Here is a 27,091-nt window from a genome sequence, read left to right as displayed (position 1 = left end):
CAGAGCAAGGCCCCCATTCTATCAGCGCACAACGATCCCCGCACATAACACATGTCTGCACATTTAGAAAGTCCAGTTTCTACATGTATGAATAAAATTAGAAATGCACAAAGAAGGATAAAAAAAAAAGTTTTCACCCTGCAGGAGTGTGAAGGCTGCAAAAACAATACAGCAGGTAGAAAAAGTTTATTGAAGATGTTACGAACATCTCGGAGTTTATGTAATTTTAGCACGCACTATCAGAGAAGTGGAGGCTTCAGCAGTCAGGAAAAAGAAAAAAAAAACACATGTATTCCCGACAGCTCATTGGTCCAAATTTTCCCTGTGCTGCCACAATACTGCGCACACGTGACCTCGCTGTTTTCACCCAGTTTAACGCGTGTACTTAAAAAGACGGGCACCACCGTTCGCCAACACAAGCACGACCATCCCATCAGCACTCATGCCCGCGAGGTGAGACCGCTGCTGAGGGTGGGACTCGGACACCTGGAAGTGGACCATGGCGGCTGCCACGAGCAGCAACACATCCACGCTTCAGATAAAGCACTCCAGTCTCGAGCATACGCGGAAACGCATCGACCCGAGGAGGAGGCAAGCGGCGCTGTCCTTTCTCAGCAACATTTCTCTGGATGGACGGCCCGTGCAGGACGATGCGGGTAGTCAGAGCGAAGGGGAAACCCCGCTGGAAGCTCGGACTAGACAGAGCCTGGTTTCTACGGAGCCCTCGGCGTACGGAGCCGCTGCTGCTGCGGCGGCCGCGGCGGCTGCAGCGGCGGCGGCCACCACCACCACAGCCACCCAGGCGCTCGCTTTAGCAAACCAGGCTCTCCACGCCAGCAGCAGGGCCAGTTTTGGGACGGGTCCCACTGCTCCCCCCGTCGGTACAGACGCGGAGGGCGACGCTTTTGTGCCCTCGACGTTCAGCTCGCCTTTCTCCGCGGTCCCAGCCTCGACTAGAGGGAGGCTGCAGACGTACACTCAGGGAATCCTACCTGCGACCTACTCCAGGCAAGTCTCCCAGAACTACTGCCCGGAGGGCGGACAGATAGAGCAGCAGAGGTCAAGGTAACTGTGTACACAACGGTTTTACTTCACTGTCTGAGCGCACAACGACCAAAGTTCACTTCTGCACTGCAGGATCGCCATAGACTGCTCATTAAACTGCACACGAAGTGCATCTCGCAGGCAAACCTTTCTTTTTCACTTCTAAAATCTCGCCAGCAGAATAGAATAGCCCTTTATTGGCATTGTACTTGTACAACGAGATTGTGGGTGCTCTACAGCAACTGTGCAGGAATGAAATATTAATAGTAGGCAGCAGGAATATATACACAATCAAGAGACTTATATATACAAAATAAGAGAAAGGCATACATTAGAGAACAAGTTGCAAAGTGTTTGCACACTCACTGTATGTTGCATATCTGTTAGTATTTCTAAAGCACCATGGCACTTTCCAAAATCAGTTTTATTGGGTATGTTGTGTTCCAGCAAGTTCTTAAGGAAATGTTAAGGATGATTAGCTTTCCAGACTTTCCTACATCAGTTGTTATTTATTATGTTATGATTTAGAAATGGGGTGTCAAACATAAGCCCCAGGGGCCATATTCAACCAGGCAAGGACTCCAATTCGGTGTTGTAAATGACTTGTTGGCCCATGATCTTTGAAACATTTGTCAAACTTATCTCTCGTCAATGACATTGAGCAATTTTAGGCCAGAAAGAACATTTCTGTTAGGGGGTTGAAGCTGCTGCTCACTTTCTTGCAAAGTGACTTTTATACATCCTTTTATTTATGAATGGAAAACAATCAACGACACTAAGAATGTCTTTTTCAAAAGAGATGCAGTAGAAGTTGCAACAAATATCATGTAACAGTTATATAAAGATATTTTAAGCCATCAAAAAGCACTGGATTCATCGTAAGGTACAACACAGGTTATGTTCAATAACGCAGAGTCATAAAGATGCTTGCAAAACAGGTCAATTCTTTATCTCATATATAACCCCTTCAGAAATCCTGTTGACTGCAGACTGCTTATCAATAATAAACAGAGGTGTTAGACATAAGAACACACAGAAACACTGGAAATCACTTTTTGGGGCACCAGCCCCACTGCATGGGTCTTGAAAATATGAAGGAGATTATTTTTCTTAAGTTAAGCGTCCCTGATTTAGTAGTTTCTCATTGTTGTGTGACAAAAACGGAGGGGCGTCCAAATAAATGGACTCTTGGCAATTTTCTTGCAGGTTTCTTATGATCAGCTGTTTTCAAAAGATACTTGCACTTCTGAGAAATCAGTCTTTCCAACACAGCATGAGGAAAAAGTTCAGCTGTATGCTTTACTCCATGCAGGTGCCTGCAGGCTTATGACTCACTGATATGCACAGGGGATGGGGGGCAGATAGTTTTGATCACAAGTCCAGCAAACCATGGAGCTGTGCACCCTCGTTTCCCCCCGAGGAGAAAATCCAGCATCTTATTCAGTCTCTGTTTGTCTTTCTTACATAAACGTTCTTCGGCTCTTTGTCAAATTGTCCTCAGCTCATTTTTAGTGAGTGTCTTGACAAAACTTGGCACACACCTGCTGTCTACTTCATTTCTGTGTGACGCAAACATCCTGTAACTCTGCACTGCTGTCCAGCTCCACATGCAACAGGGGCTTGTTGTTTCACACGAGTGTCTTTTTATTTGCCTTCTTTGTCTACTTTATTTTCACACAAGGGGGAGAGTTTGGAGGTCTCCACCTCGAAGAGGGACGACTGTCAGTGCGGATCATCTTGTGGTTCTCTCACTGTCAGAACCTGCCGTCAGATCTTCTCTGTTCAGAGCCCCCTCGTCTTTTATCCAAATCCTCGCCTCCTGCTGAAGGGCGTGCCAGACTTCTCAGGAAGTTCTGCTTCACAGGGAAACGCTCATGAGCCTAGTTACTGCACTGAAATTGATTTGTCAAATCAACTTGTTTGGAATGTCTTATTCTCTACTTTTCTTTTTTGCTATATATTTAAATAGTGGGGGGGGAAAATGCATGACTGACATCATTACATCACTAACACATTTTAACTTGTTTAGCTTACAAGAGGCAGCATTATTGAACCAAACAACATATCTACTAATGAGAGTTGCTGTAATAATAAAAAAGAAGTGGTATTGGTTCATATGTTGTGCAGTATTCACTAGTATGAAAACTAACCTGTAGAACATGCAGATCTCTGTTAAGTTGATCAGGGTGTCATCACATAGTTTGTCCAGCAGAGGGCTTCAGCTCCTGTTTACTCTATGGTGTCTGTAGCACAGGTAGCAGAGTAGCATCAGAGCTCATCAATCAGTAGAAAGGGGAATCATCCCATATTTCACTCTCAACACGATATTGTTGCGAGCTAGCTGATTTAATATATTGCAGGAGATTAGCCCTCTTCTTAAAGTATAGTAGCATCACCAGAGTATTTACACACACAATATCGCTATGCATAATAGCACCATACTATGCTGTATTGTTGCCCCATCCCTAGTAGTGAAGCAGCGTCTTCACAGTAAGCTGCAGATTGATTTGTGACATTCATTGCTGATATCATATTTTTATTTTTTTCACCTTTAAAACATTGGTATCCAGTATTGGTCAGGCTGCAGATCATTAGAAGCCAAACTTTTCAAATGTTAATCATTACACATCTTAAAGATTACGATAAGCTTTTGCTTTTAAATGCTGGTTTTAAATACTTGGAAGTCAGCTTGTACAAACCTGCCAGCTTTTCATATTTTGTGCTAATAAGCTCAGCACCCGAGAAATACTGAGTTCCAGCCACAGTGTTGCACATGTTGGATCCAGTTTCTGCTTTGCCATGTGATGTACCAGCGACCGGTTTGTGTTTTTTACCCCGCCTCTGCTGGGAGAGACTCCATCCCCCAAAGATCCTCAGCTGAATAAGCGGTTAAGAAAATGGATTTGATGCTTCTTATTCTGCTTTGCAAATACAGTCAGAATTTGTTAAAGCCTGACTTTACCCCCTGTTTTTGATATCCGCTCGAAGGACGCCCACATAAAATGAATTCTGATGTCGAGAAATATGCAACCTGCTGATTGAGCGCGGCCATATTCTACCAGCGTGCGGACAGACGAGCGCTCTGCACAGTGCCTGGTCTGTTTTCTGAGGGCAGCTGGTGGAAACGTGTACAGATGTCCCTCGCCGGGAGAGGCAGGATGCCCGGGCTTTCTGAGGAGCAGCTCTGGCTCTCAGCTCTGTATTTTCTGTCCTCCACTTCCTCTCCCAGGGGAATCAGAGACACACTCTCCCCTCAGACTTTTTGGCCTTCAATCCTGCTTTCGTTGAGGAAGCCGAAGAGCCTCTGATGTGCCGCCAAAATAGACTTTCTGAGCCCAAAGCTGCTTCAGACAATATCCTCATCAGAATCTAATGCGTGGAAACAATAGCTAATTTCATATTCCACTCCTCAGCGTTCATCCATCAAGAATCAGCCAAGAGCTGTGCTTTAAATATATAATAGTGAGTACCATCTGGTGCTGTCTGCCTGAGGTGTAGAGCAATGTTCATTATATTGTTTCCCCTGTAAAACACAGGCAGGTTGAGTCTTATCACGTCCTGCGTGGGTTATATTCCCATCACTATTAGATTACCCAGAAACACGTACTTTAAAGTATTTTAACAGGCCTTTTTGCATGTGGAAGCAAAACTGTGGCTGGAAAACAAGCAGCACAAGCCACCGTAATGGCTCTCTGGAGTCTTGTGTGTTCGGGTCACATACTTCTGGTTATGGGGCCGATTGCTGTTCGCTGAGGTCATGGTTGGCATAATCTCAGGATTATATAAGAATGCCTCATTTTCCTTCCCTGAATCTTTCGGCGTCTGAGTCGTGGATAAAAGGAAAGCTAAGAAAAGCCCCCAAAATTAACCAGGATCAGCCTGTGTGTGTGAAACGTGTTTTGAAAGTTATTTTGATGTAATTATTGTATTATTATTATATTTTTTTTTCTCTTGTTTCCTTTTTGCCCGTTCATTCCTCGCGTTTGTTGCTACATCCCGTTTGTACTCATTATACTTTTGAACCTTTCCGGACCAGACGGGCTGAACTCCCCAGAGTGCTATATTTTTTTTTATTTTTTTTTATTTTTTTATCACAGTAATCACATTTCCCTTTTTCCTGACTATATTTGTGTGAATAAGCCCACAACATTACATGTATTTTTCACTCAGCGACTCTGCAGGAAAATGGAAGACTGTGTCCTGTGGCAAGCTGCCAACAGGTCGTACGCGTGAAACCGTTTAATCTCCACATCTAAACAGTCAACTTGAGTTTTACGGCTTCATTGCTTAGCAGGATTGTCAATAGCATTCAAAAACATTTCTTTTTTATATTGCAGGAGCATGGTGTGCATTTGTAGTGAAAATAATTTTACACTGTGTCTGACTTCATTCAAGAAAAGGTGTTTAAATAAAATCACTTCCCAGGCAACAGTGGCAGGAGTTGCTTTCAGAGACTCTGCTGTTGATTTACACGGACGCTTGTCTGACCCTTCTCACTGGGCCTAGTTAATGCCAGACTGGATGGAAACGGATTGCTCTAACCCTCCCTAGCAGGGTCTGAAGTGAATGAGTGGCCTGTCCCGTGTTATTGTTTCCAGGATTTGCACCAGCTTGGAAAACATCTTTTGCATTAAAAGCACGTGCTGCTGCTGATGTTCATGTAGAGACATTATTTCTCATTTAGCACACTCTTTGCAGAGTTTTAAGGGGGGTGGGGGGGTTCTTCCTGTTATAGTCCTACATGCATATGGAGCGGTTGGTAACTTGATTGATAGAATTTGGAAAGAAATGTAGCTCAGAAACTTTCAAGATAATGAAATGAAGCAGGTAACTTGCAGAGTTGTGGGCTTCTAATGCAATTCATTCACTGCAGCACCACACGGTCATAAAGAGAGACTGCCAAGAATGTAAGTTTGAAAGCTTGCCTGATTTATCTAACAAAGAAACCAACTCTATCCGTCCCAGTATTAAATTAGCTTTAGCTCCAATATACAGGGAGTGCAGAATTATTAGGAAAGTTGTATTTTTGAGGAATAATTTTATTATTGAACAACAACCATGTTCTCAATGAACCCAAAAAACTCATTAATATCAAAGCTGAATGTTTTTGGAAGTAGTTTTTAGTTTGTTTTTAGTTTTAGCTATTTTAGGGGGATATCTGTGTGTGCAGGTGACTATTACTGTGCATAATTATTAGGCAACTTAACAAAAAACAATTATATACCCATTTCAATTATTTATTTTTACCAGTGAAACCAATATAACATCTCCACATTCACAAATATACATTTCTGACATTCAAAACAAAAACAAATCAGCGACCAATATAGCCACCTTTCTTTGCAAGGACACTCAAAAGCCTGCCATCCATGGATTCTGTCAGTGTTTGGATCTGTTCACCATCAACATTGCGTGCAGCAGCAACCACAGCCTCCCAGACACTGTTCAGAGAGGTGTACTGTTTTCCCTCCTTGTAAATCTCACATTTGATGATGGACCACAGGTTCTCAATGGGGTTCAGATCAGGTGAACAAGGAGGCCATGTCATTAGTTTTTCTTCTTTTATACCCTTTCTTGCCAGCCATGCTGTGGAGTACTTGGACGCGTGTGATGGAGCATTGTCCTGCATGAAAATCATGTTTTTCTTGAAGGATGCAGACTTCTTCCTGTACCACTGCTTGAAGAAGGTGTCTTCCAGAAACTGGCAGTAGGACTGGGAGTTGAGCTTGACTCCATCCTCAACCCGAAAAGGCCCCACAAGCTCATCTTTGATGATACCAGCCCAAACCAGTACTCCACCTTGCTGGCGTCTGAGTCGTACTGGAGCTCTCTGCCCTTTACCAATCCAGCCACGGGCCCATCCATCTGGCCCATCAAGACTCACTCTCATTTCATCAGTCCATAAAACCTTAGAAAAATCAGTCTTGAGATATTTCTTGGCCCAGTCTTGACGTTTCAGCTTGTGTGTCTTGTTCAGTGGTGGTCGTCTTTCAGCCTTTCTTACCTTGGCCATGTCTCTGAGTATTGCACACCTTGTGCTTTTGGGCACTCCAGTGATGTTGCAGCTCTGAAATATGGCCAAACTGGTGGCAAGTGGCATCTTGGCAGCTGCACGCTTGACTTTTCTCAGTTCATGGGCAGTTATGTTGCGCCTTGGTTTTTCCACACGCTTCTTGCGACCCTGTTGACTATTTTGAATGAAACGCTTGATTGTTCGATGATCACGCTTCAGAAGCTTTGCAATTTTGAGACTGCTGCATCCCTCTGCAAGATATCTCACTATTTTTGACTTTTCTGAGCCTGTCAAGTCCTTCTTTTGACCCATTTTGCCAAAGGAAAGGACCTTGCCTAATAATTATGCACACCTGATATAGGGTGTTGATGTCATTAGACCACACCCCTTCTCATTACAGAGATGCACATCACCTAATATGCTTAATTGGTAGTAGGCTTTCGAGCCTATACAGCTTGGAGTAAGACAACATGCATGAAGAGGATGATGTGGACAAAATACTCATTTGCCTAATAATTCTGCACTCCCTGTACATTGTCTTGGTGGAATGTGGATTCTATCTCCTCTCTTTACATCCATGTGGAAGAACAGTTACAGTAAAGAATAACTTTTTCAGTGGATTCATTAGCATGTGAGTAATACATGCAGATAAACTTGAAAAGCAAGTAAAACCTGTTTAAAGATTCATTTTGTGACTTTTTAAAATTTTTTCCTTCATGCAGGCTGTTAAAAACAACATGGAAATACCCTTAACATGGGTCTTATTGCTGGAAAACACTGGCTTATTTACACAACCAGGATACACTAGTAGTAGTGGAGGGCTTTTGGAGTCTGGTGTGCATTTTCTGAGTTGCTAAAATGCTGCAGCTGCAAACAAAGAGGATAAAAGTGGTGAGCAAACCAAAATGGTAATTTGTCAGCCATAATGTCAAAACAAGGAGCTGGAAAAGCTTAAAGTGCTCTGCAACGCTGAAGAGGACTGTACTGTTAATTGACAATTCTCCATATAAAACGATCAACCTGTTTTGAATCTAAGAGCCTCATGCAGCATAAAGTAGTTTAATGAATGAAGCGATGTTCAGTAGAGAAGCCTTTACTTTCCTCCGTATCTGCACTCATAGATCCCAAATCACCCAGCCAGTCCATCCCTCAGGGTTATCACTGAAGGAGGATGATGTAAGACTGGCCATAAATCACATGACACCACTTGTCTGACCCTCACGGAGAGGTCAGGCCAAACCCTTTTATTATGGCCCTTTCAACTCACGCAAGCAGGAGACAGAGTTTGTGTCAGCTGCCCACAGGTCTGATCATTCTTATCATTTAGACTCCGATTTTACTGCTCATGTCTTTTATGAAGGCTTGATGTTTTCCCCTTCAGTTTATGATCATTAGGCCCATTATATTGAGTGCAGAAGGTTAGTCAGTACAAAGGCCTTAAGCTTTTTTTGTCTGCTCCAGTGGCCTGGCTTCTCATGTAAACACTCAGCTCACCCAGTCTCCTCTAGTATACACTGTTCACTCAGCCTGTGTTGGATCCTCGAGGACGGAGCTATTTTTTGTTCATTTGTCTGCACGCTCTGTCACTTATTAACCAGCCGCTTTACTTTACACTCTACCGTCTCTCCCTTTGGTCAGCTGAAACGCTCCGGCGGGTATGAAGTGTGTCCGGTTGGACGTCTTCGGTTTGTCTTGATGCTGCAGCATCTTGCAGCGCTATAGCACGTCTTGATTTATGAGGAGAATTGGATGCTGCACAATTACAGGCTTTTTCCTGGCTCAGAATGGGCATTTGGGGGGAGCGTGCCTATGCACATAACCATTATCTGTCCTTGTACAGTAAAGTCAAAGTGTGTGCAACCTCTGTTTGACAGAAATGTTTGCATTTTTATGCTAATTCAGATAGTTTGCTCAAGCGATCCAAACCCCAATTAACACAGACTGCTTGCAAATTTCTCTCTGCAGGAAAAAGTCCTGCGTTGTATACAGTAGTAAGTATATTTACCCTCTGGCACTGTTACAGATTTGTCTTCTACGTCATGACAGATAACCCGCTGGGGAAATGTGTGAGCTTTTTCTTATCTGACCTCTAATACGTTAATTTCCACTCCTTTAAATGTAGACACTTTTTTTTTTTTTTTTTTTTTTTTGAAGGACGTGTTGTTATTGTGGTGCTAAACGTGCAATTATAACCTAATTTTGGCACGGCTCAGACCTTCTTAGCTGTCACATGTGGGTTTGTTCTGAAACTGGCAGCTGATCATATAAAAGCGATCCAGCAGAATTAGACTGTTGAGTCGAGCAACTTAAGTGTGAAATAAAGGCCATCTGTGACCAAATGTGTTACACAAAGTGCTCGCAGAGCCAGCTCGTTATCCTCTCAGCAGCTCTGATCCTGGAAAATTCACTGTGATCCACGCAAGACTGAGTGGGGGGGGGGCGATCATTGACCACATAGGGGCACAGTGGCGTTCGCTGATGACAGTTATAAGTCAACCATCCAAAACCGGTGTTTGCAAATTAATCTCAGAATTTATAGAAACTTAAAATTAAAGTTAAAATTGGAAACCACAGTTTAACCTTTGTTCCAGGCCACTGCTGACCACACGTATTGTTTTTAAACCTGGGTGTTAAACATTCAACCTTTTTGAGTACAGACTAAAAATATAACATTGACCCAGTGGAAAGAATTATTCAAAAGGTAGTTCCTCTTAAAGCTGACTGTTGAACTTGTGAAGTGTTGGTGTGATGTTGATATTTCTTCATATCCCGTAACATGTAACTTCCCCTCTATGTGCCCCCCCAGACGAAGGCTCATCTCTCAGCGCTCGTCGCTTGAAACTCTAGAGGACATTGAAGAAAATGCTCCTCTGCGCAGGTAAACGCTTTACATGTTCACACTGCTACTACTGCTACTACAGTCATGTGGAAAGGGGGGAAAAACACCTTCTTTCATTAAGCTTTTACATATTTGGACGTGTTTAAAAACAAAATCGTCACACATTCATTTAATGAAGACATATTCAACATGCAGAAGCATAGTGTGAAAAACTACGTGCACAGCTGCATCAGGTAGAAACGTTAGCAGCAATATCTTGATGTAATATTTTTCTGTATGACTTCATCAGTCTCTTCAAAATTTTAGAGGAAGTTTAGTCGATTTCAACGCTGCAGGCATTCATTTATGCACAGGTCCCTCCACAGCGTTTTAATCAGGTTGAGGTCTGGTCTCTGACTGGGCCGTTGCAACACCTTGATTCCTTTTTTTTTTTTTTTTTTTTTTTTTTTTTTTACCTCAGTGGTTGAAAGTTACCCAGATCCTCTGATTGCAAAAACCACTCAAATCATCACCCCTCTGCCAAACATCTCAGCTTTGGTCTCGTCTGTCCAAAGGCTTTGCAAGAAGACATTGATTTAACACACACCCCAATGCCCCAGACATGCAAACTGCCAAAATGACTGCCTTTATAGAGGCATTTACTCACATTTACTCATGATTAATAAAACAAATGTATTTGATTAACACAACCTGGATGCTTCTTTCTCTCTTAATTCTTATGGCACTTAGCTTTTCCCACACTGCTTCTGCATATTAGTTTTTCTTAACTAAACAAGGACTATGTGTTTTCTGAGGCTGTATGTAGCTTATTTTAAGGTCTGGTATGTAGAGGTGGGCAGATCAATTCAAATATTGATTAGTATCAGTATGCTGGTATTGGATTGATAATGGCACGATAAGATCGATACTTTGTTTCTATCCTCTGAGTTCAGAATGTAGCTCACTGAATTTAGTTAAATAATTTGCTTTTTTGGAAACGGACACTTTTACATCCCTGGTCTCCAAAAACCTCGCTTCAAATACACGAAAAGCTGAAGTTAAAAAAAAAAAAAAAAAAAAAAAAAAAAAAAAGTAAAAATCACAGAGATTTAGCCGTCCATTAAAATATGTTCACAATTTGCAAATTGATGGTGATCATCTCAGCAACCATGACACACTGCTATCGCCTACATAAGGTGCTTTTGTAGGTCAAAAGTATCTATGTCAGTGTTGGTATCGACATTACTGGCTCTGTATTTACCTTGTTTGATACAAACATTTTTGCAGTATTGCACAGTATTACTTAGGGCTGTTCGATATAACGATATATATCGGATGACGATATAAAAACATTTATCGTTTCATTTACGCTATCGTTTGTTTCGTGGTGTCGCAAAATAAACTGTTTACGGCAATATTTTTTTCACCGTTTTGACGGTCACTGTAGTGGCTATATTAATTTCTTAAAGTTCTCTCTTTCTCTTATATTTAATATAACCACACTACAGACGGACAAGCGCCTGTTTTTATGCGTTGTCGTTAGCAACAACGACGGTAAAACCATCGTGTCTGCTTATTTATGTTCCACATAAACCTTTCACAATAAAGCTCAATATCCTGTTGAGACTTTTCAAAATAAACTGAATCACATGACAGAGCAGATTATTTACTGATGAGAAGTAAAAAAGATCCGCCAGGTGCTAAAAAAATAAACCTTAGACTCAGACGTTAGAACAGGCTTTCCCCCGCAGCACGCCGTGTAATAAATGCTCACAAAGAAAATGGCGGCCTTTACAACTTATGTCTAAAAATGTATAGTTTCATACATCGGTTAAAACACTCGACTCCAGCTACATGATGCGCAGCTGGAAACACTTCCCACAAGTCGAGATTCACAGAATTTACAGAAAATGTTACATTTTTGTGATTTATATCGTTATCGGACGATAGAATTCTTATATCGGGATATGAGATTTTGGTCATATCGCACAGCCCTAGTATTACTGGTAAGGATTATATGATTTTATTTTTTAAAAAAAAAATGTATAATGTACCAATATGTAAAACCTTAAAGCTAAAAAAAGGTTTGCTTTCTTTTTACCATTCCTGTGTATTTCTGTGTCTCAACATGAGTCACTTAGCACAGTGTCGTGCGCCCCACTTGGGGTGAACTGTCTGTTTCTAAGTTTTTTGTTTGTTTTACATTTCAGATGCCGAACCCTATCGGGTTCACCCCGACCAAAGAGCTTCAAGAAGGTTCACTTCGTAAAGAACATGAGGCAACACGATATGCGCAATGGAAGGTATGAAGCCAAACATCGCCTCCCCGCAGTCGATACAAGTCCTCACTGAATAATGGAGGCTGCCCCAGTCAATGAACTGCAGTATGGATGTTTCTCACATTACAAGCCACATCGCAGACAAGCAGGCCAGGCCCCGGCCACAGTTTCAGCTTATAGATAGATGCAACTGCCAATCCTGCACGTGCAGAAGAATCTGATGAATTTTGATGTTAATCTTTATTTGATCACTGTCACAAATTCTGTAATCACGCCACAAATCACTCGCTACTAAATTATAAGATGACTGTGCTGTAGCATGAATGCAGCACGCAAATCTTTAAATGCAAACAAATTTTGGCAGAAATGTTCTGATGTTGAAGTTGAGGTCAACGTATCTAGGGAGCGTGTCTGTGTAATACTGACGGGGTGACTCTTATTATCACTGCCACTTCGTTTGGATTTAGACGAGAGTTCAGTTAGCTTTTATTTATCGGTGATTTGCGTGGCACAATCGTGCTCTGGTGATTTTCAATTGTCTCAAAGTGTAGCTCTATGAGTTAGTCTTCACTTATTTTATCCAACATTTGGATAACATTGCAGTGTACCACCTCTGAAATTATTATCCAGTTTTCAGCTGATGTTGAAAGACTCAGCTTTTTGAGACCCTCGTGTGGAGTTTGTTTCCTGATGCTGATTTGTAGTAATAAGGTTCACCACGTGTCTGCGAGCCCGAGTTAGGAAGCTGGAATTATGAGGTTGTTGTAGTTAAAGTCAGAGCCGTTCTGCTCGCTGTGCTGTTGACCTCAGGTCATCGGGAAATGGGCTCTGATTGGATGCCTTAGTTATTAAAAATAAGGTCTTGTAACAAACGCATCACTGTTACACACAAACTGAGTGTATGTGCCAAACTGCAAGAAACTCAGAATAACACACCAAGAATGTTCAGTTCATTCTGTTACTGCAAACTATTACCAAGTGTAACCTGTGCATCTTGTCCGATAGATGTTGATTAGCTTGTTTGCCATTTTTGTTTTTGTAGGATAGTCCTTATCAGTGGCAGAAGATCCTTCTATAGTGTATTTTCTGTCCTGCCCTATCGAGATTGTAGCCAAGTGGGGTATGTATCCTACGGCATGCCGAACGTCGTAACGTCCTCCAACCTGTGCTTCCTCTTTCCCTTTGTTTTCCTCATCCCTCTTGTTTTGGTGGATGCATTTTTATCTTAATAGGTTAATAAAAATATTTTTTTTAAAAAAGTAATCTAACAAGGACTTTAAGACTTAGATTGTCGCCTAATGCTTGTTGCTTGTGATACTTTTCCCGTGGTGGCTCTTGGGCACTCATCCTTCTTTGTTCAAGTCAACCCATTCTTGTCTGTTGCAGCTGTTGCTGGCTTCGCTATTCAGCATTTAATATGAACCTTACCTGGTTATTAGAAATAGACGTTTTCGGTGTGTAGTCAACTGATTTTAATTCTCCACTGTGCTGACAGACTAGGATTTCTATTGTCTGCACACTTATAACATGTTATTAACCACTTCTTTTTTAACTGCCAGGGTTTACATGTCTTAGCGGCGTAGATCTTATCTATAGATAATTTTTCCTGCTTTTCTTTTAAAGCAACATGAGCCCTGTGTTGGGGAGTTTAGCTGTTGTATGGCCTTACTTCTGACGCCCCCCCCCCCCCCCCCCCCCCCCCCAAAAAAAGGTGTGTTTTGGAGGAAGTGAAAGAGAAAGGGCGACAGATAAACACCAGAGGAAACAATGCACAGAAAGAAAAGCAACACACCACGGCTTAGTGAAGAGCGGGGAATTTCCTAAGCCAGCCAATCAGTGCAAGGTCAAGGGTTAATAAACCTCCCGGGGCTCTCCGATAAGCATGTTTCACTGCTCCTTCACGCTAATCGCCCATTTCCAGCTCGACTTTGGCTGGGACAGCCAAAACTCAAAAATATTTTATTAGACAACTTGTTACTTAAATTATTTATTTTCAGAGTACATTCAGCAGACTGGTATGCCTTGCATCTTGAGTAATTTTGCAAATTTTCAATACAGAAGTTAAATACATGGTTAAATCTGCAGCTCAAAGTCCAGCTCGGACTTTCGTAAACTAAGAAGGTGGAATGCAGCAGGCTTCAGGCGGTTAAACCTCAGGCTGTGGGTCATCACTGTCTTTTCATGGGCTAATTCTTTGAGTTCAAACACTCCCGTGTAGACTTTGCATGTTTCCTCTTTAGCAGCGCTGGATTCCGATGTTTCTCTGGCACGTTAAGGAACACTTCTGGCATCGGAGTGGAAAAAATTACATGGATCGAATGCGGGATGAATTTCCTCACAGGGATATTTGAAGTAAAAAAAAAAAGACTTTGGAATATAATTGGAAGCAGTCACCCTCGACTGTTCGTGTGAACTATGAAGTATTTGTAATGGGGTCAAAGTTGTTTAAGCTGTGGTTATTTTTACTTTCTTGACGCTGAATTTCGAAGCATGCGTGACGAACACTTTGCAAGAATTTCACCAATACTAACATACAGATGTTTGGTGCCAGTGATTCCTATTCGTGCATGCTGCTGAGCAGCTTTTCCTGTCATTTCCTTTCATTTCTCTGTATTCTCAACCAAATGAAGCAAAACCTTTTTATTTTCTGGATGGCTTCATAGAAAAGCGCTCTCCCTAGAAAGCTTCCCATCTCTTCTTTTCCCCCCTTTCTTCTTTGATTTTCACTGTTCTGTAAGAGGTCCACTGCCTGGGGATCTCCGTGTCTACGATGCATCTGTCATCATCGTGTCCTGCCGTGCCTGTCTGCCAGATAACGCTGTTTTCATGAAAGCCGATTGGCCCCACATGTCAACAAAACACTGGCATAGTCATGTGAGGAACCGCCGTGTCGTTAACGCTTTGTGTATGAACGACATTTTAAAGACAATGCAAGACAAAGGAAAGGAAAGATAAGGGGGCCGCAGAAAAACAAGACTGTGTAGAGCCTGTACTTTCTGCCGCCGCTGTGAAATGTTGCAACAGTACAAATATTGAGATAAGGCTAAAGTTAATGTAACACAAACACAGGTGGAAATTTATCTGTCAGCAAACAGGCCACATTTTAATAGCTGTGGACTTTATTTCAACCCAAGGAAAAATGGGAGAACATGAATATCAGCTCCTGCTTAGAGCATTTTAATTTTCTACCAACCTTTTAATCACAAATCGCTGGAAAGACTTAGCCTTCAGCTTACCATCAGTGTTATCGGTTATTCTTTGTGGCAGACTGCAGGCATGTAATCTTCTCTGTCACTGTACACAATTTAAATTAGCTTTTACTGACAGCGACCTAAAAATATCGCATCAAGTTAAATCTTAGCAGTAAACAGTGTTTACTTTAATTATGGTATATTTGATTTGGGCCATGTGTCGGTCAAGCTCCACCGACACACTTCCCTCTTTGGCCATCTGTTTTCTGCTTCAGGAGAGCTTTTGACCTACAAATCTCCCACAGCAGTATGGCATTTCAGGCAGCAGCTGAGTTTGAAGAGGCTTGCCTGCTAGAACGAAACCGTACTCTACTCCGTCCTGCCTCCCAAGGGCGCACTTTATTACTGATTGCCCCGAGATGCACCCAAAGACACGAGCAGTTACAGAAACTAGGCCAGCTGATGAGCTCAGATCGATGCAGGACCCAAATCTGTGAAATGGAGAGTGTGTAAGTGAAGAGGTGAGCTAGAACAGGCCTCTGAAAGATTGCTAAGGAAAAGGAGTTTAAAGAAGCTGCAGGAAAACTTTGTATCAGGAAAGATGTGTTTTTAAAAAAAAAAAGTCTTGTTCTCGTTAGGGATGCAAAGCTGGAAGGAGGGCGTCAGCGGCATCCTTCAGGAGGCGCCAGGGAGATGGTGATTGGGCTGGAGGGAGTGGAGTTGGGAGCAGATGGAAAGGTGAGAAACCAGCAAATATGTGTATGTGTGGTGGATCAATATAGATTGGTGTGTTTACTGGGACACTTCACTGGATACTTGATACAGAAGTCTTAAACCACCACTCATTTCTTTATATCTTGTTTCCAAAAGTCAGACTTTGGTATAACTTTTAAAGCTTTTTTTTTTTTTTTAAAGTTTGTCTTTGATAAAAAGGCACCTAACTCGAGGGTGTCATCGACAAATACCCAACAACTTTGCAAAGTATCTTTAGGAACTTTGTTACAAGTGCCTTACTTTTTACAAAACATATAAATTGTTCTCACTTCGTTATTTGAATCTACAAGAAAGCCAAAGATAACACAGCATAAAACAGGATTTTTACACCAACAAGGGGATTTCAAAAGAGCTATTAGCCAGAAACTCAAAGACAGGTGGAAAATAAAAGAAGTGGCTGACCTAAAACAAGGACAATATCTGAAAAGCATGGCCTGAAGAAATGAGTAAAAATGCAGTCTAGAGCTACATCTGTCCTTTCAGTTGATCCATATACTATTTGCTAAAATTGTGTCAGTGTTTGCATCAAGCCATTTTTAGGGAAAGGAAACTGGGAGAAAGGGGCAAAATGCACAAGAACTGGACTGAAGGTCATCTGCAACAGGTCTTATGGAGTTATTAATCCATTTTTTTTAAATTAATTTTTTTGTTTAAATCGTCATCTTTATGTACAAAGGTCAGGACCGAGGTATAACAGTGAGTGTCTACAGCTGTCTGTAAAATATGGTGGCGGCTCTGTCATGGTTTGAGTCTGCATTTCAGCCAGTGGTGTTTGAGATCTTATCAAAACTGATGGAATTATGAATGCATGAAGTGCAGTCAGATTTTGGTCGTGGCCTCTCCAGAGCCAGAACGTCAACATTTTTGAATCAGTGTGTGATCGTCTCAACAGAGATTGTTAGCCAACATCCAAAGAAGAGCTTTGAATGTCCTTATAGAGGTCTGGAGAACTGTACATATGTTTTAGCAAAGATTTCTCATTTTTCCAGCAAATTATAAAGAAATGAGGGACTTGTGCACATTATTGCACATACAGAAAGGCCAAAAATGGTTAAGGTTGGCTAAAAATGGCACATTAGCATCGTAATAGTTCAGAAGTGTTGTACTGTTGATGGACGTTAGCTAGCAAACTAGCTTGCTAGTTGCTACAGAAGGTAGAATTTTATAAAAGTTTCTTCTCGCACAAATTACTTCCATTTAAATATTAATGTTGGTTATAAACATTGTTTAGTTTTCATAAATGACGAAAATGAAGTGAAAGGCTTTTATTTTTTAGTGCTTAGCGAGATGATTTTTTTTTTTTTTTCAGAACCCTGTGCAATGAGCCTTTTTTTTTTTTTTTTTTTTTTTTTTTTTTTTTTTTTTTTTTTTGGCACTATTTTGCTGTCAGGGGAGTCCAAACGCCCCATGTGCAATTAAGCACATTAATAACAACTGCATTCCTTTTAGCCAAGTCAGTTCCAGTCTCTTGTTATTGTGTGTGATGTCTCATGGGTACGTTATACTGGGACACTGTTAGTGCTAATACTTATTTGTGGTCCTCTTGTGCTGGAAAACGGATCTGATAACATTAATAGGTTGAACGGGTTTAACATCAGAGCGAGCAAGTCTTTTTTTTTTTTGGCTCTACTGAATAGACATAATAATTTGTATCTGTGTTTGCAGACTGTGTCGTACACCCAGTTCCTGTATCCCACTTATGTGCTGGGTGGCCGAAGAAACACAATCGACTCCACCTCGTCCTTCTCTCAGTCTCGCAACGCAAGCCACCGCAGCCTCAGCTTGGCCCGAGCCAACAGCAACCAGAGCAGCTTAGACACAGGTTGGTTTGCAGGCTTTACCTTTTCATCGTTTACTACAGTTGGGTCCACGTGTTTGGACAATGAGGGCTTGTTGTTTTTGTTTTTTTTTGTTGGGGTTTTTTTTTGGCAATTTTGTCTCTGTACACCACATCAGTTTATTTTAAATCAAGATGTGATTGAAGTACAAACATTAAGCTTTAATTCATAGGGTATAACAAAAGCCTTGCACATCTTTCAGAGGCACAAAATTAATTGGACAGCTCACTGATGAGCATTTCTAGGCCAGGTGAGACCCTGTTATTCACGACAAACTGATTAGATAAAACGTCTGGAGCTGAGAGGCCGTAATTAGGCTAAAAAAATCTGTCTCATTCTTAAAAAGAAGCATTTCACCATCCAGATCAGCAACAGCTATTGGTTACACATAAAAACAGGAAGGACAAGTTAGACTTTGTCAGAGAGCATCTAAACAAACTTAAAAGAGCCCGTACAATCCAAAAGAAAAATCTTGAAAGCAAGATTTCCTCATATCAGAATAGTGTACAAAATAATAATGATAATAATAATAATTATATTCAAATAAAGTGAAAAGAAACAGTCTGTGATTCAACCACATTACCTGCTAAATGTGCTACAGGAGGTGTTGTGTTGTGGGCTTGTATGGTTGCCAGTGCAACTGGGCCACTAGTGTGTGTTTATGATGTGAGCGCTGATAGCAGGCTGGACTGTGACGTGGCCAGGGCTATGCTCTCTGCTCAGATTCAGCCAAACGCCGCAGAACTGATGAGACGACGCTTCTCGGTACAAGTGGATAAGGATCAGTCAGTCACCTGATTGTTTGAGCCTCTGAACATGGGGGACTACAAATAAAAATGGCTGTTAATTCCTAAACATTTATAACTTTATTTTATTTGCTTTGTTTATATGTAGAAAAACAATGAGTTGGAGCAAATCTGCCTCTTCTAATAATTTAAGTTACTTTAATTTAAGTAATTTCTTCACTTTGTATGGCAACTATTTCTCCCAGTCTGGTATTCTTCTTCCATTTTCAGTCTGTATTTGAGTCTTTCAACCATAATCGCCCGTTGTCTATAGCTCGGTGTAATTCCTAAACATTTAATGCCAAATATTTTGGGTAAAGTTGTCGAATTAAAGCTCAAAGTCCACATGTCAGTCATACCATGATTATTTGATCTTAAAATGCTCTGTGTTGGTGTACAAATAGAAGAACGGTCTCACTGTCCGAGCACTTTTGGCCCTAACTGTATATTTTTATTGAAAAAGGAAATGCATGAAATTCTAAATCTGACTCAACCTTCGTTGTCTGCGTGGAAATGGCAGGGAATGATTTCGGGGACTTTCGCGAGTACGACCCTAATCTGCTGGATGACCCACAATGGCCTTGTGGTAAACACAAGAGAGTCCTCATCTTCCCCTCCTACATGGTGAGAAAATACTAATCTAATACATCACAATCACAACAGCAGCAGCAACTGCTGCCTCGTAGCCTCTTGAGAGCAGAAAGGAATGGTGGTTTTTATCCGCAGCTTCATTTGCTTTGAGATGTTTTGTTGAAATGTTCTGAAATATCTCACTGGTATTTTTTATTTAATTTTTTTTTTTTTATCATGCTGGGCTTCTGTGCTCAGTTTTCCCACCACAACAGAGAACAATAAAACCAGAAATATTTGTCTAAGGGTTCCTTCACCAAAAATAAAAAATCCTCAGTTTTATCTGCTTATTTAGTCTTTATCAGCAAGGTCACTGGATGAGACGCTCTCCCACCGCTTTGGGCCTGAAACGATGCAGATACTTTATCTCTGTGTAGTTGGCAGTAGCTATTAAAGAGCTACTGTGGCTCTCCCTCAACACTAATCCTTCTTTTTACTTTTCCGGAAAAGCGCGGATGTTTTACTTTGGTTTGAAAAGCGAGGGAAAAAACAAAACGGCCCGATTCCCTCCTCATTCTTTCCAGGGTTCAGTTTTCGCTGTGGAGACTGGCAGAATGCACAACGAGTACTGACATAGTTGAAATGTTAGTCAAGGCCAGGGTTTTTTTGTCCTCTCTTCCTCCAATTACTCTTGACAACAATAGCTATTGTGTTTACTACCGCAATGGAAGCAGTGAATTCTCAGCACTTCAGGAATTGGACACAGGCTGCTTGGGAGACCTGACTCTCAAGCTTTCAGGTTCAAACAGGGGATAAAATTATCTGTGCATATTGAAAGTCTTCTTTGTATTTCTGGCGACGTTGCATAGTAAATGGGTTGCACCCAAGGAAGGTTCCCTATTTGGTCCTATCAGCTCTCAAACTACAAATTCACCATCCCAGAGCAACAAAAGCAATTTTTTTTATGGACCTTTAATCCTGGGATTAATAGACAGGCCTCGACGGGGATCTAACTCCTAGCCCAAACTCACACCCACACATTAAGCTCTCCCAGTGTGACTCAGTGCTTGTTATGGCATGCTTTGAGTATGATGTGGCTAAGGATTGTTTAACAGACATTAGAAAGGCAAGTTAAAAAAAATAAATCTATAAACCATATAAAACTGAAAACTAAGATTAAAATAATGCTAAAATAAGATGGAAAGATACAGAGAAACTGAAAATCCTGCTTTTAGCAGCAGAACCATCTGTGTGGGATTGACTGCTAAATAGTTTGTGGCCGTCATGATGAATTAAAATTTGGCCAAAGGCATCAGTTTATCTTGTTACTGTCTTTTAATGCTACTTTTTGTGACACGGAGCAATTTAAAAAAAATTTACAGTCTTGGTTTTAAAAAACAACAACAAACAAACCCAAAAACAAACAAACCACATACTCTTTCATCATTTCTATGGTTTTATGTGTCAGGACATAATAAAAAAATTAATCTGGTCTCTACTAGGTTCCAAAATCATTTCATATGCAACCTCAGAAGAACAACATATTATATAATGTCATTATTTATTTAACGAAGGCAAAGTCAAAATGCAGAAGCAGTGTGTGAAAAATTAAATACATCCTCACTGCTTCCATGGGAATTAAGAGGGAAAGTAGCAGCCAGGTGGTGAACAAGTTTAGCTTGTTTAGAAGACTTACCAGTCATGCCAGGAGAAAATGGACGAGACATAATTGGAAATTTTTGTGGTTGTTTTATTTGTTTTACCGTGGTGCTGTGCATTGTGGCCACACACTTACTGCCAACTGTCAGGCACGGTGGTGGCGCGGTGATGATTTGGGCTGTAGGACAAATTGGGTCATGCAACAGGACAGTGATGCCAAGCACAGCAGCAAACCTACAACAGCATGAGTGAAACAGAAAACAAAGTATTGCACCCACTCAAAGTCCAGACCTCAATCCATCTGAAATACTGCTGCAGGACCTTGAGAGAGCTGCGCATAAACGAAAGGCCACAATCCTCAATGAACTGCAGCAACATCATAAAGACGAGTGGGCCAAAGGTCTTTCACAACTTTCCAGAGAAAGCAGTTACTTCAAGTTATTGCTGCTATGCAACTACAGCTTTACACACAGCTGCTCCTGCATTTAGTTTTTTATTTTTCTTCAAATAAATATTGACACAGTATAATGTATCATGTGTGAAGTGTTAGGATTAATTACTCGATTGAAAGTGTGGTCATTTTGACACCACCTCTGGTTTTCTTTTCCAGACTACGGTCATCGAATACGTGAAACCCTCTGACCTCAAAAAGGACATGAACGAAACCTTCAAGGAAAAATTCCCACACATAAAGCTGACACTCAGCAAAATAAGGAGGTAAAACAAACACCACACAGAATATATTCACCTTAACAGAAGCTCTTTTGTTTTCTTTACCAACTTCTTTCTCTTCATTTTTCCTTCCTTGTTCTTTTTTTTTTTTTTTTTTTTTAACTCTGTGCAGCTTGAAAAGGGAGATAAGAAAACTGGCTCAGGATGAGTGTGGCTTTGAGGAACCGACGGTGGCCATGGCTTTCGTCTACTTTGAAAAACTCGTTCTCCAAGGCAAACTAAACAAGCAGAACCGTAAACTCTGCGCTGGAGCTTGTGTCCTGCTGGCAGCCAAGATCGGGGGTGATCTGAAGAAACAGGAGGTCAAACTTCTTATAGATGTAAGCTTCCTCATGCACACATCCAACCCTTCCCCATCCAACCCCAATGTTTAATTACAGTACAAGAGATTAAAGGGTCAGTTCACTCTGATCAAAGGGAGAGGGCTTTCTTTCCAAATATTTGAGCATCATTTTTCACTGCTCTCAGTGACAGAGTCCACTGGGCTGGGTGTGGGTAGCTGATGAGGCAAAATCGACCCCTCAGGGTTCAAGTGTAACTTTAAACAGCCTACACAACATAACATAATGGAATAAAATCATCTGTAATAAGCCGTCTACAAGATAAAGTGTTTCAAAAACTTACTAATATTTAATTGACCTGAAAAAAAAAATAGTGAGAACAGGGCCTGAAGCTCGAATCTCTAAATAGGAGAGCTTTTTGTTTTTTTCCCCCCTACAGGGTAACACATTGCTAGTCTCTTCAATGCTTTAACAACAGCTTTATTTAACTGGGAATCCAAGGGAATTAGTGTTGAACCCTTAACCTCTGGTTGGGTGTGGTGAGATATGTGCTGAGTTGCACCTGGCAACCTGGTACCTGGATGCACACCCCACCCAGTTCCCCAGGGTCCTAAAGTCCACCCCCACATTACCACAGCGGCATAATAAAAGCAAACCTTTTAAATATTTTTAGTTTTCAATGTGTTTAATCTCCAAAAAGTGCAGTTTCAGGTTTTCAATTTCAAGTGAATAAAAGAAGTGCATCGTATGATTATGAGAGAAGGAAATATTTAATATATAAAGCCCTGTTAGAGTAGCAAATGCTCCACTTTTTGTGACCATTTGTTGGCTTCTTGCACACGGCAACTAAATATAAAGCCGTCACTTTCACACTTCTGAGCCAAGTGTGCTGTGAGCAGTGCAGGGCCAGGTGTTACGACATCCAGGGTTAAAAATAAATAAATCTAAATAAGAAGATTATGAGTCGAAGCATTTTTTTTTTCCTCTCACACGGACTTGCTTTATTTTTCTGCCAGAAACTGGAGGAAAGGTTCAGAGTGAACCGCAGAGAGCTGATAGCCTTCGAGTTCCCCGTGTTGGTGGCGCTGGAGTTTAATCTGCACCTGCCAGAGCACGAGATCATGCCTCACTACAGACGCCTCCTGCAGACCTCCTAGCATTAGTGATCCATCAGGAGGACGACCGCCAGGTTCTCCTTCTGATCTCCCAGCTTTCCACATTTACCACAGTATCCATCCTCTGTCTTCTCTCCTCGTCTCTGTTTGATCACTTCAAGGTACCTCTGGCTGTTGGCGAGCCATAGCCACTGATCACTACAGACAGCCCGCTCCTTCCCCTCGTTGGACCGACATCAGCCAAAGGGACACGTGTTTTTAAACACTGTTTGACTTCTGCATTCGGCATCACTACATGGACTGAAAGAAAAGGGTTCAACCGTCTGGAAGCAAGCTGGTTTTTCTAGTTTGCATCTCTCACATCGCATCCTTCATCATTTTGTATTCTTAGTCCTCATGTTGACACGAGGCTCTTTTTAAAAAAACAACTGAATCTGATAGTGATCTTTGTCAGTTAAAACAATCTGTGATTGTAACAATTTGATCCTTTCTTTAATCTTTTTGTAAACTTTTTATGATTGGTTGCCTCATGAGCTGCATACAATTTAAACAGAAGCCTTTTAAGAGGCTGGTTTTGTGGCTGGACTGTTATTCCTCAGCGTGAATCATGTTTTCATTAAAAGTGCACTTTTTTTGAAGAAGACACTGGGGCAGGGTGACGGTTTTTCAGACTTTTAACAAGCTTGAGAACTAACCCTGAAGTAGCCCCTGCTGAAAAGTATGCGGTCTTCGTAAGCACCGTACAGAAGACATTGGAACGGACTGTTCAGTTTTTATTTTCTCTCTCTCTTATGGTTTATTCACAGTTTTCCAACCACAGTCTGCATGAAAAGTAGTGATTCTTTGTACGCAGGTACCTGCCGAGAAGTTTTGACTTCCTGTTTTTCACTGAAGTGTTCCATTCATTTTTCTACCACAGTCTTTTATCAGAGTTGAATTTTCTGTGCTCTATGTTAGAGTGTATCGCTAGCACGTTTACAGTGCTTTAACAGATGCTTGTTCTGAGGACACGCTATTGACCAGTGATCAGTATCAGCAGGATGCTCGGGTGCCGAGAGGACATGCCAGTAACTATAAGTGTGTTTGAGCCCCTACAGGCTGCAGAGATGCATCTCTTTAGCTGACCCTGACCTCTGACCTTTCTCTGATCTCTGCAGAGGGGAAAAATCCAGGCAAAATCTCACGTGGGATCTAGTCATAGATCAAACATTTACGTATACCTTGAATCATCATTTGATTTGAAATCCACAATGTTTTTTTATTAAAAAACAAAAAGTACTGAACATCTCGACCGGCGCGACCACTTAAAGGTGATTCATTCCATTTTTCTGGCATGTCACTTTCACAACTTGATCTTTTGCTTCCTACCTTGCACTTGTCTCGCACTCAGTGTTCCACTGAATCAGAAGCTGAGGCGACAGAGAAAGATGGTATTTGATGCTACTCAGAGCATTATGAGCTGAAATGATCACGAGACGAAACCAAACCGCTTTTGATTGTCTTGATTCAAAGTTGGGTAAAAATGCTGAGCTTATGTTTGTTTGTAAGCCCAAAGATGTTGTTGTAAGATGCACACTAAATGGTGTGTGTGTGTGTGTGTGTGTGTGTGTGTGTGTGTGTGTGTGTGTGTGTGTGTGTGTGTGTGTGTGTGTGTGTGTATAAATAAATTGCTTTGCTTGTTCAGTTGAAACAGAAAAAGACTGATGCATGCTTCTTTTTTTCTTTCTTGCTTTACCCAAATAAGTGATGGTGACTAGATTTAGTGGAGTGTGTCTGCCTTTGTTTTCCAATAAGTTTCAAATTCTTTGGCTCCAGCGTCATCAAACTTAATATTGTTCCGATATGATAAGTTTTTTATTACTAGTAAATGAGGGAATGAATATTTCCAGCTAAAAATATTAAATTGAACCATGCTAATCATTACACCTACTTAGCATGTTAGCATAGTGACCATAGTTGCAGCACCCCCTTAGACCTCATGTCTCCCCTCTCTTTCCATTTGCCCTGTTTTGTAACTACTGCTTTAATTTAAAAATAAATAAATCAACAAAAACAAAACATCGGGCCACCTTAGTTTTTTCTTATCAAGTGGGAACTGTCCTCTTCCTGACACGTCCAAAGTAAACAAGGCCTGCAGTCACGCCGGTCTCGTGCTGCCATCAAAACAAACAGGTCAGGCCTGAGTGTGGGCACATGTCCTACATGGCTTAGTCCCCTCCATTGAGGGCCTAATTCCCCCCTCACCACCTCATAAAGGGATCTATTGACAGCCCTTCCTGAGCCCTGCTCACACATAAGTGACCCTCATTGTGAAAATATGTGTACCATCGTTTGGGGCAAGCTGCAGCCTATTGCCCTTCCCTTTAAAATAACAACATTTGGCTGAAATGGCATTTTGCCCCCTTTCCTGTCATGATACAGTGACTCAGGGCTTTTCCATCATGTACAGTTTGTAAACAAGGAAACGATGAAAGCTAAGGATTGAGGCAAATTACTGTTGAGCAGCGAGTTCGGTGGTCTCTTTGTTCACATCTGCTTCATCTTTCAGTAACCACTGTGCTATTTTTCTAATGCTGCTGCATGGTCAGGAGGGGAAAACTCTGCAGGCAGACCTAAAAATCTGATCCTCTCCTCATGTTTGACGAGGCTACCTAATCTCTTTTGTTCCACCCCAAGAGTCTATTTCAGGGACAACTGAGCCCACTGTAACAAAAAACCAGTGACGCAAAGCAGGTCATTAAACGCTTCTTCCACTTATTTATTGATGGACGCACAGATCAACTTTTTAAGTAGGTTGAGTGGACGCTCCAGTGCGAGTTCAAGGACGAGGCTTTACGTTTGATCTTTGAAAGCAGATGCGATGGTGATAGATGACATTTCAGAATTTAAAATCTACCAGGATACACTTGTGTTAAAAACAGTCAGTATTAGCTAACAGATTATTTTGTAGAATAGTCCTGTTACCTAAGAAAAAAATAATATAGTTTCCAGCTGCTGATAATCCAGAGTCACCTTCATCCAGACAGCAGTCAGTGTCACAGTACAAATTATACAATGAGATTTTTTTTTAAATAATAAAATCATCCCCGGTGACTTTGTATGTGGGGGATTTACACAACATACTGTAACCTTTTCACAGAAATGAAATCTACCTCGAGTAGATTTGCGATTAGGTGAGCTGGCACACTTTGCACAAAAAGTATATGGTATTGCAAAGATGAAATATAAGTGGTTATTAGAAAATATACACAACTAGACCCATTTTTTTTTTTAAACCAACAATCATTGTTTAGCACAGGGGTGGGCAATCTCAGTCCACGAGGGCCGGTGTCCCTGCAGGTTTTAGATCTCCCCTTGGGTCAACACACCTGAATCACACGATTAGTTCTTTAACAGGCCTCTGAGAGAACTTCAGGACATGTTGAGGAGCTAATTTAGCCATTTAAATCAGCTGTGTTGGTTCGAGGACACATCTAAAACCAGGTCTCGTGGACTTAGATTGCCCACCCCTGGTTTAGCATGTTAAAAAGCTGATTGACTCAAAGAATAATCTTAAGATGCAACAAATTTCGATGTCCAAAATCTATTCGGGAAAACCAAAAAAAATGAACAAACAAAAAAAAAAAAAAAAAAACCGAAGAAATTTCTTCAGAAAATTTTGTTCTATCGTTTATTGTAAGAGATGAAGAGAATGGCTAAAAACACTTGAGACCTTTGACAAAACCGTGCACACTGGCTCCAGACAGAGCAGAGCAGTAGAAAACAACTTTGGTTCTTTTTTCTTTCCCCCCCCCCCAGAGGTTTATCAGGATCCCCGACTCTCTAGTCTGACAAACGGACACCTCAAGGGTTAACTTAATGAAAAGTTATCAGAGCCAAGCTGTGCTGGTTTGTGCAGGGAGAAGTAAATATGGAAGCTTCGGCTTTGAGTTCCCTGCTTGCAACCTTCATCTGTTAGAAGCTTAAAAATGCTGATGAGTTGCAGAAAAACA

The 27,091-nt window shown here is 41.3% G+C and overlaps 1 protein-coding gene across 4 annotated transcripts; it reads left to right on the top strand.

Moving 5' to 3' along the window:
- The first annotated feature begins 335 nt into the window (after positions 1-335).
- cables1 (Cdk5 and Abl enzyme substrate 1) lies at positions 336-24,390 on the top strand. Of its 4 annotated transcripts, none has more exons than XM_026149470.1 (10): positions 336-1,008; positions 9,864-9,935; positions 12,086-12,178; positions 13,197-13,274; positions 15,984-16,083; positions 17,785-17,941; positions 19,254-19,366; positions 21,582-21,688; positions 21,816-22,023; positions 23,001-24,390. In XM_026149470.1, the coding sequence occupies exons 1-10, from the start codon at positions 500-502 to the stop codon at positions 23,139-23,141; spliced, it is 1,578 nt and encodes a 525-aa protein (XP_026005255.1). In that variant the 5' UTR covers positions 336-499; the 3' UTR covers positions 23,142-24,390. The 4 variants fall into 4 exon arrangements, with proteins under 4 accessions (XP_026005255.1, XP_026005254.1, XP_026005253.1 ...); XM_026149469.1 differs by having other exon boundaries at positions 336-1,065; positions 19,263-19,366; XM_026149468.1 differs by having other exon boundaries at positions 336-1,065.
- Positions 24,391-27,091: the final 2,701 nt, after the last annotated feature.

This window comes from Astatotilapia calliptera, chromosome 18 (assembly GCF_900246225.1).
Source record: "Astatotilapia calliptera chromosome 18, fAstCal1.2, whole genome shotgun sequence".
Taxonomy (NCBI): domain Eukaryota; kingdom Metazoa; phylum Chordata; class Actinopteri; order Cichliformes; family Cichlidae; genus Astatotilapia; species Astatotilapia calliptera.
This window is presented reverse-complemented; position numbering and strand designations above follow the sequence as displayed.

Coding starts and splice junctions, on each gene's coding strand:
- cables1 (XM_026149468.1), top strand. CDS start 500: ATGGCGGCTGCCACGAGCAGCAACACATCCACGCTTCAGATAAAGCAC. Junction 1,066..9,863: donor ATAGAGCAGCAGAGGTCAAG/GTAACTGTGTAC, acceptor GTGCCCCCCCAG/ACGAAGGCTCATCTCTCAGC. Junction 13,275..15,983: donor CGAGATTGTAGCCAAGTGGG/GTATGTATCCTA, acceptor TGTTCTCGTTAG/GGATGCAAAGCTGGAAGGAG.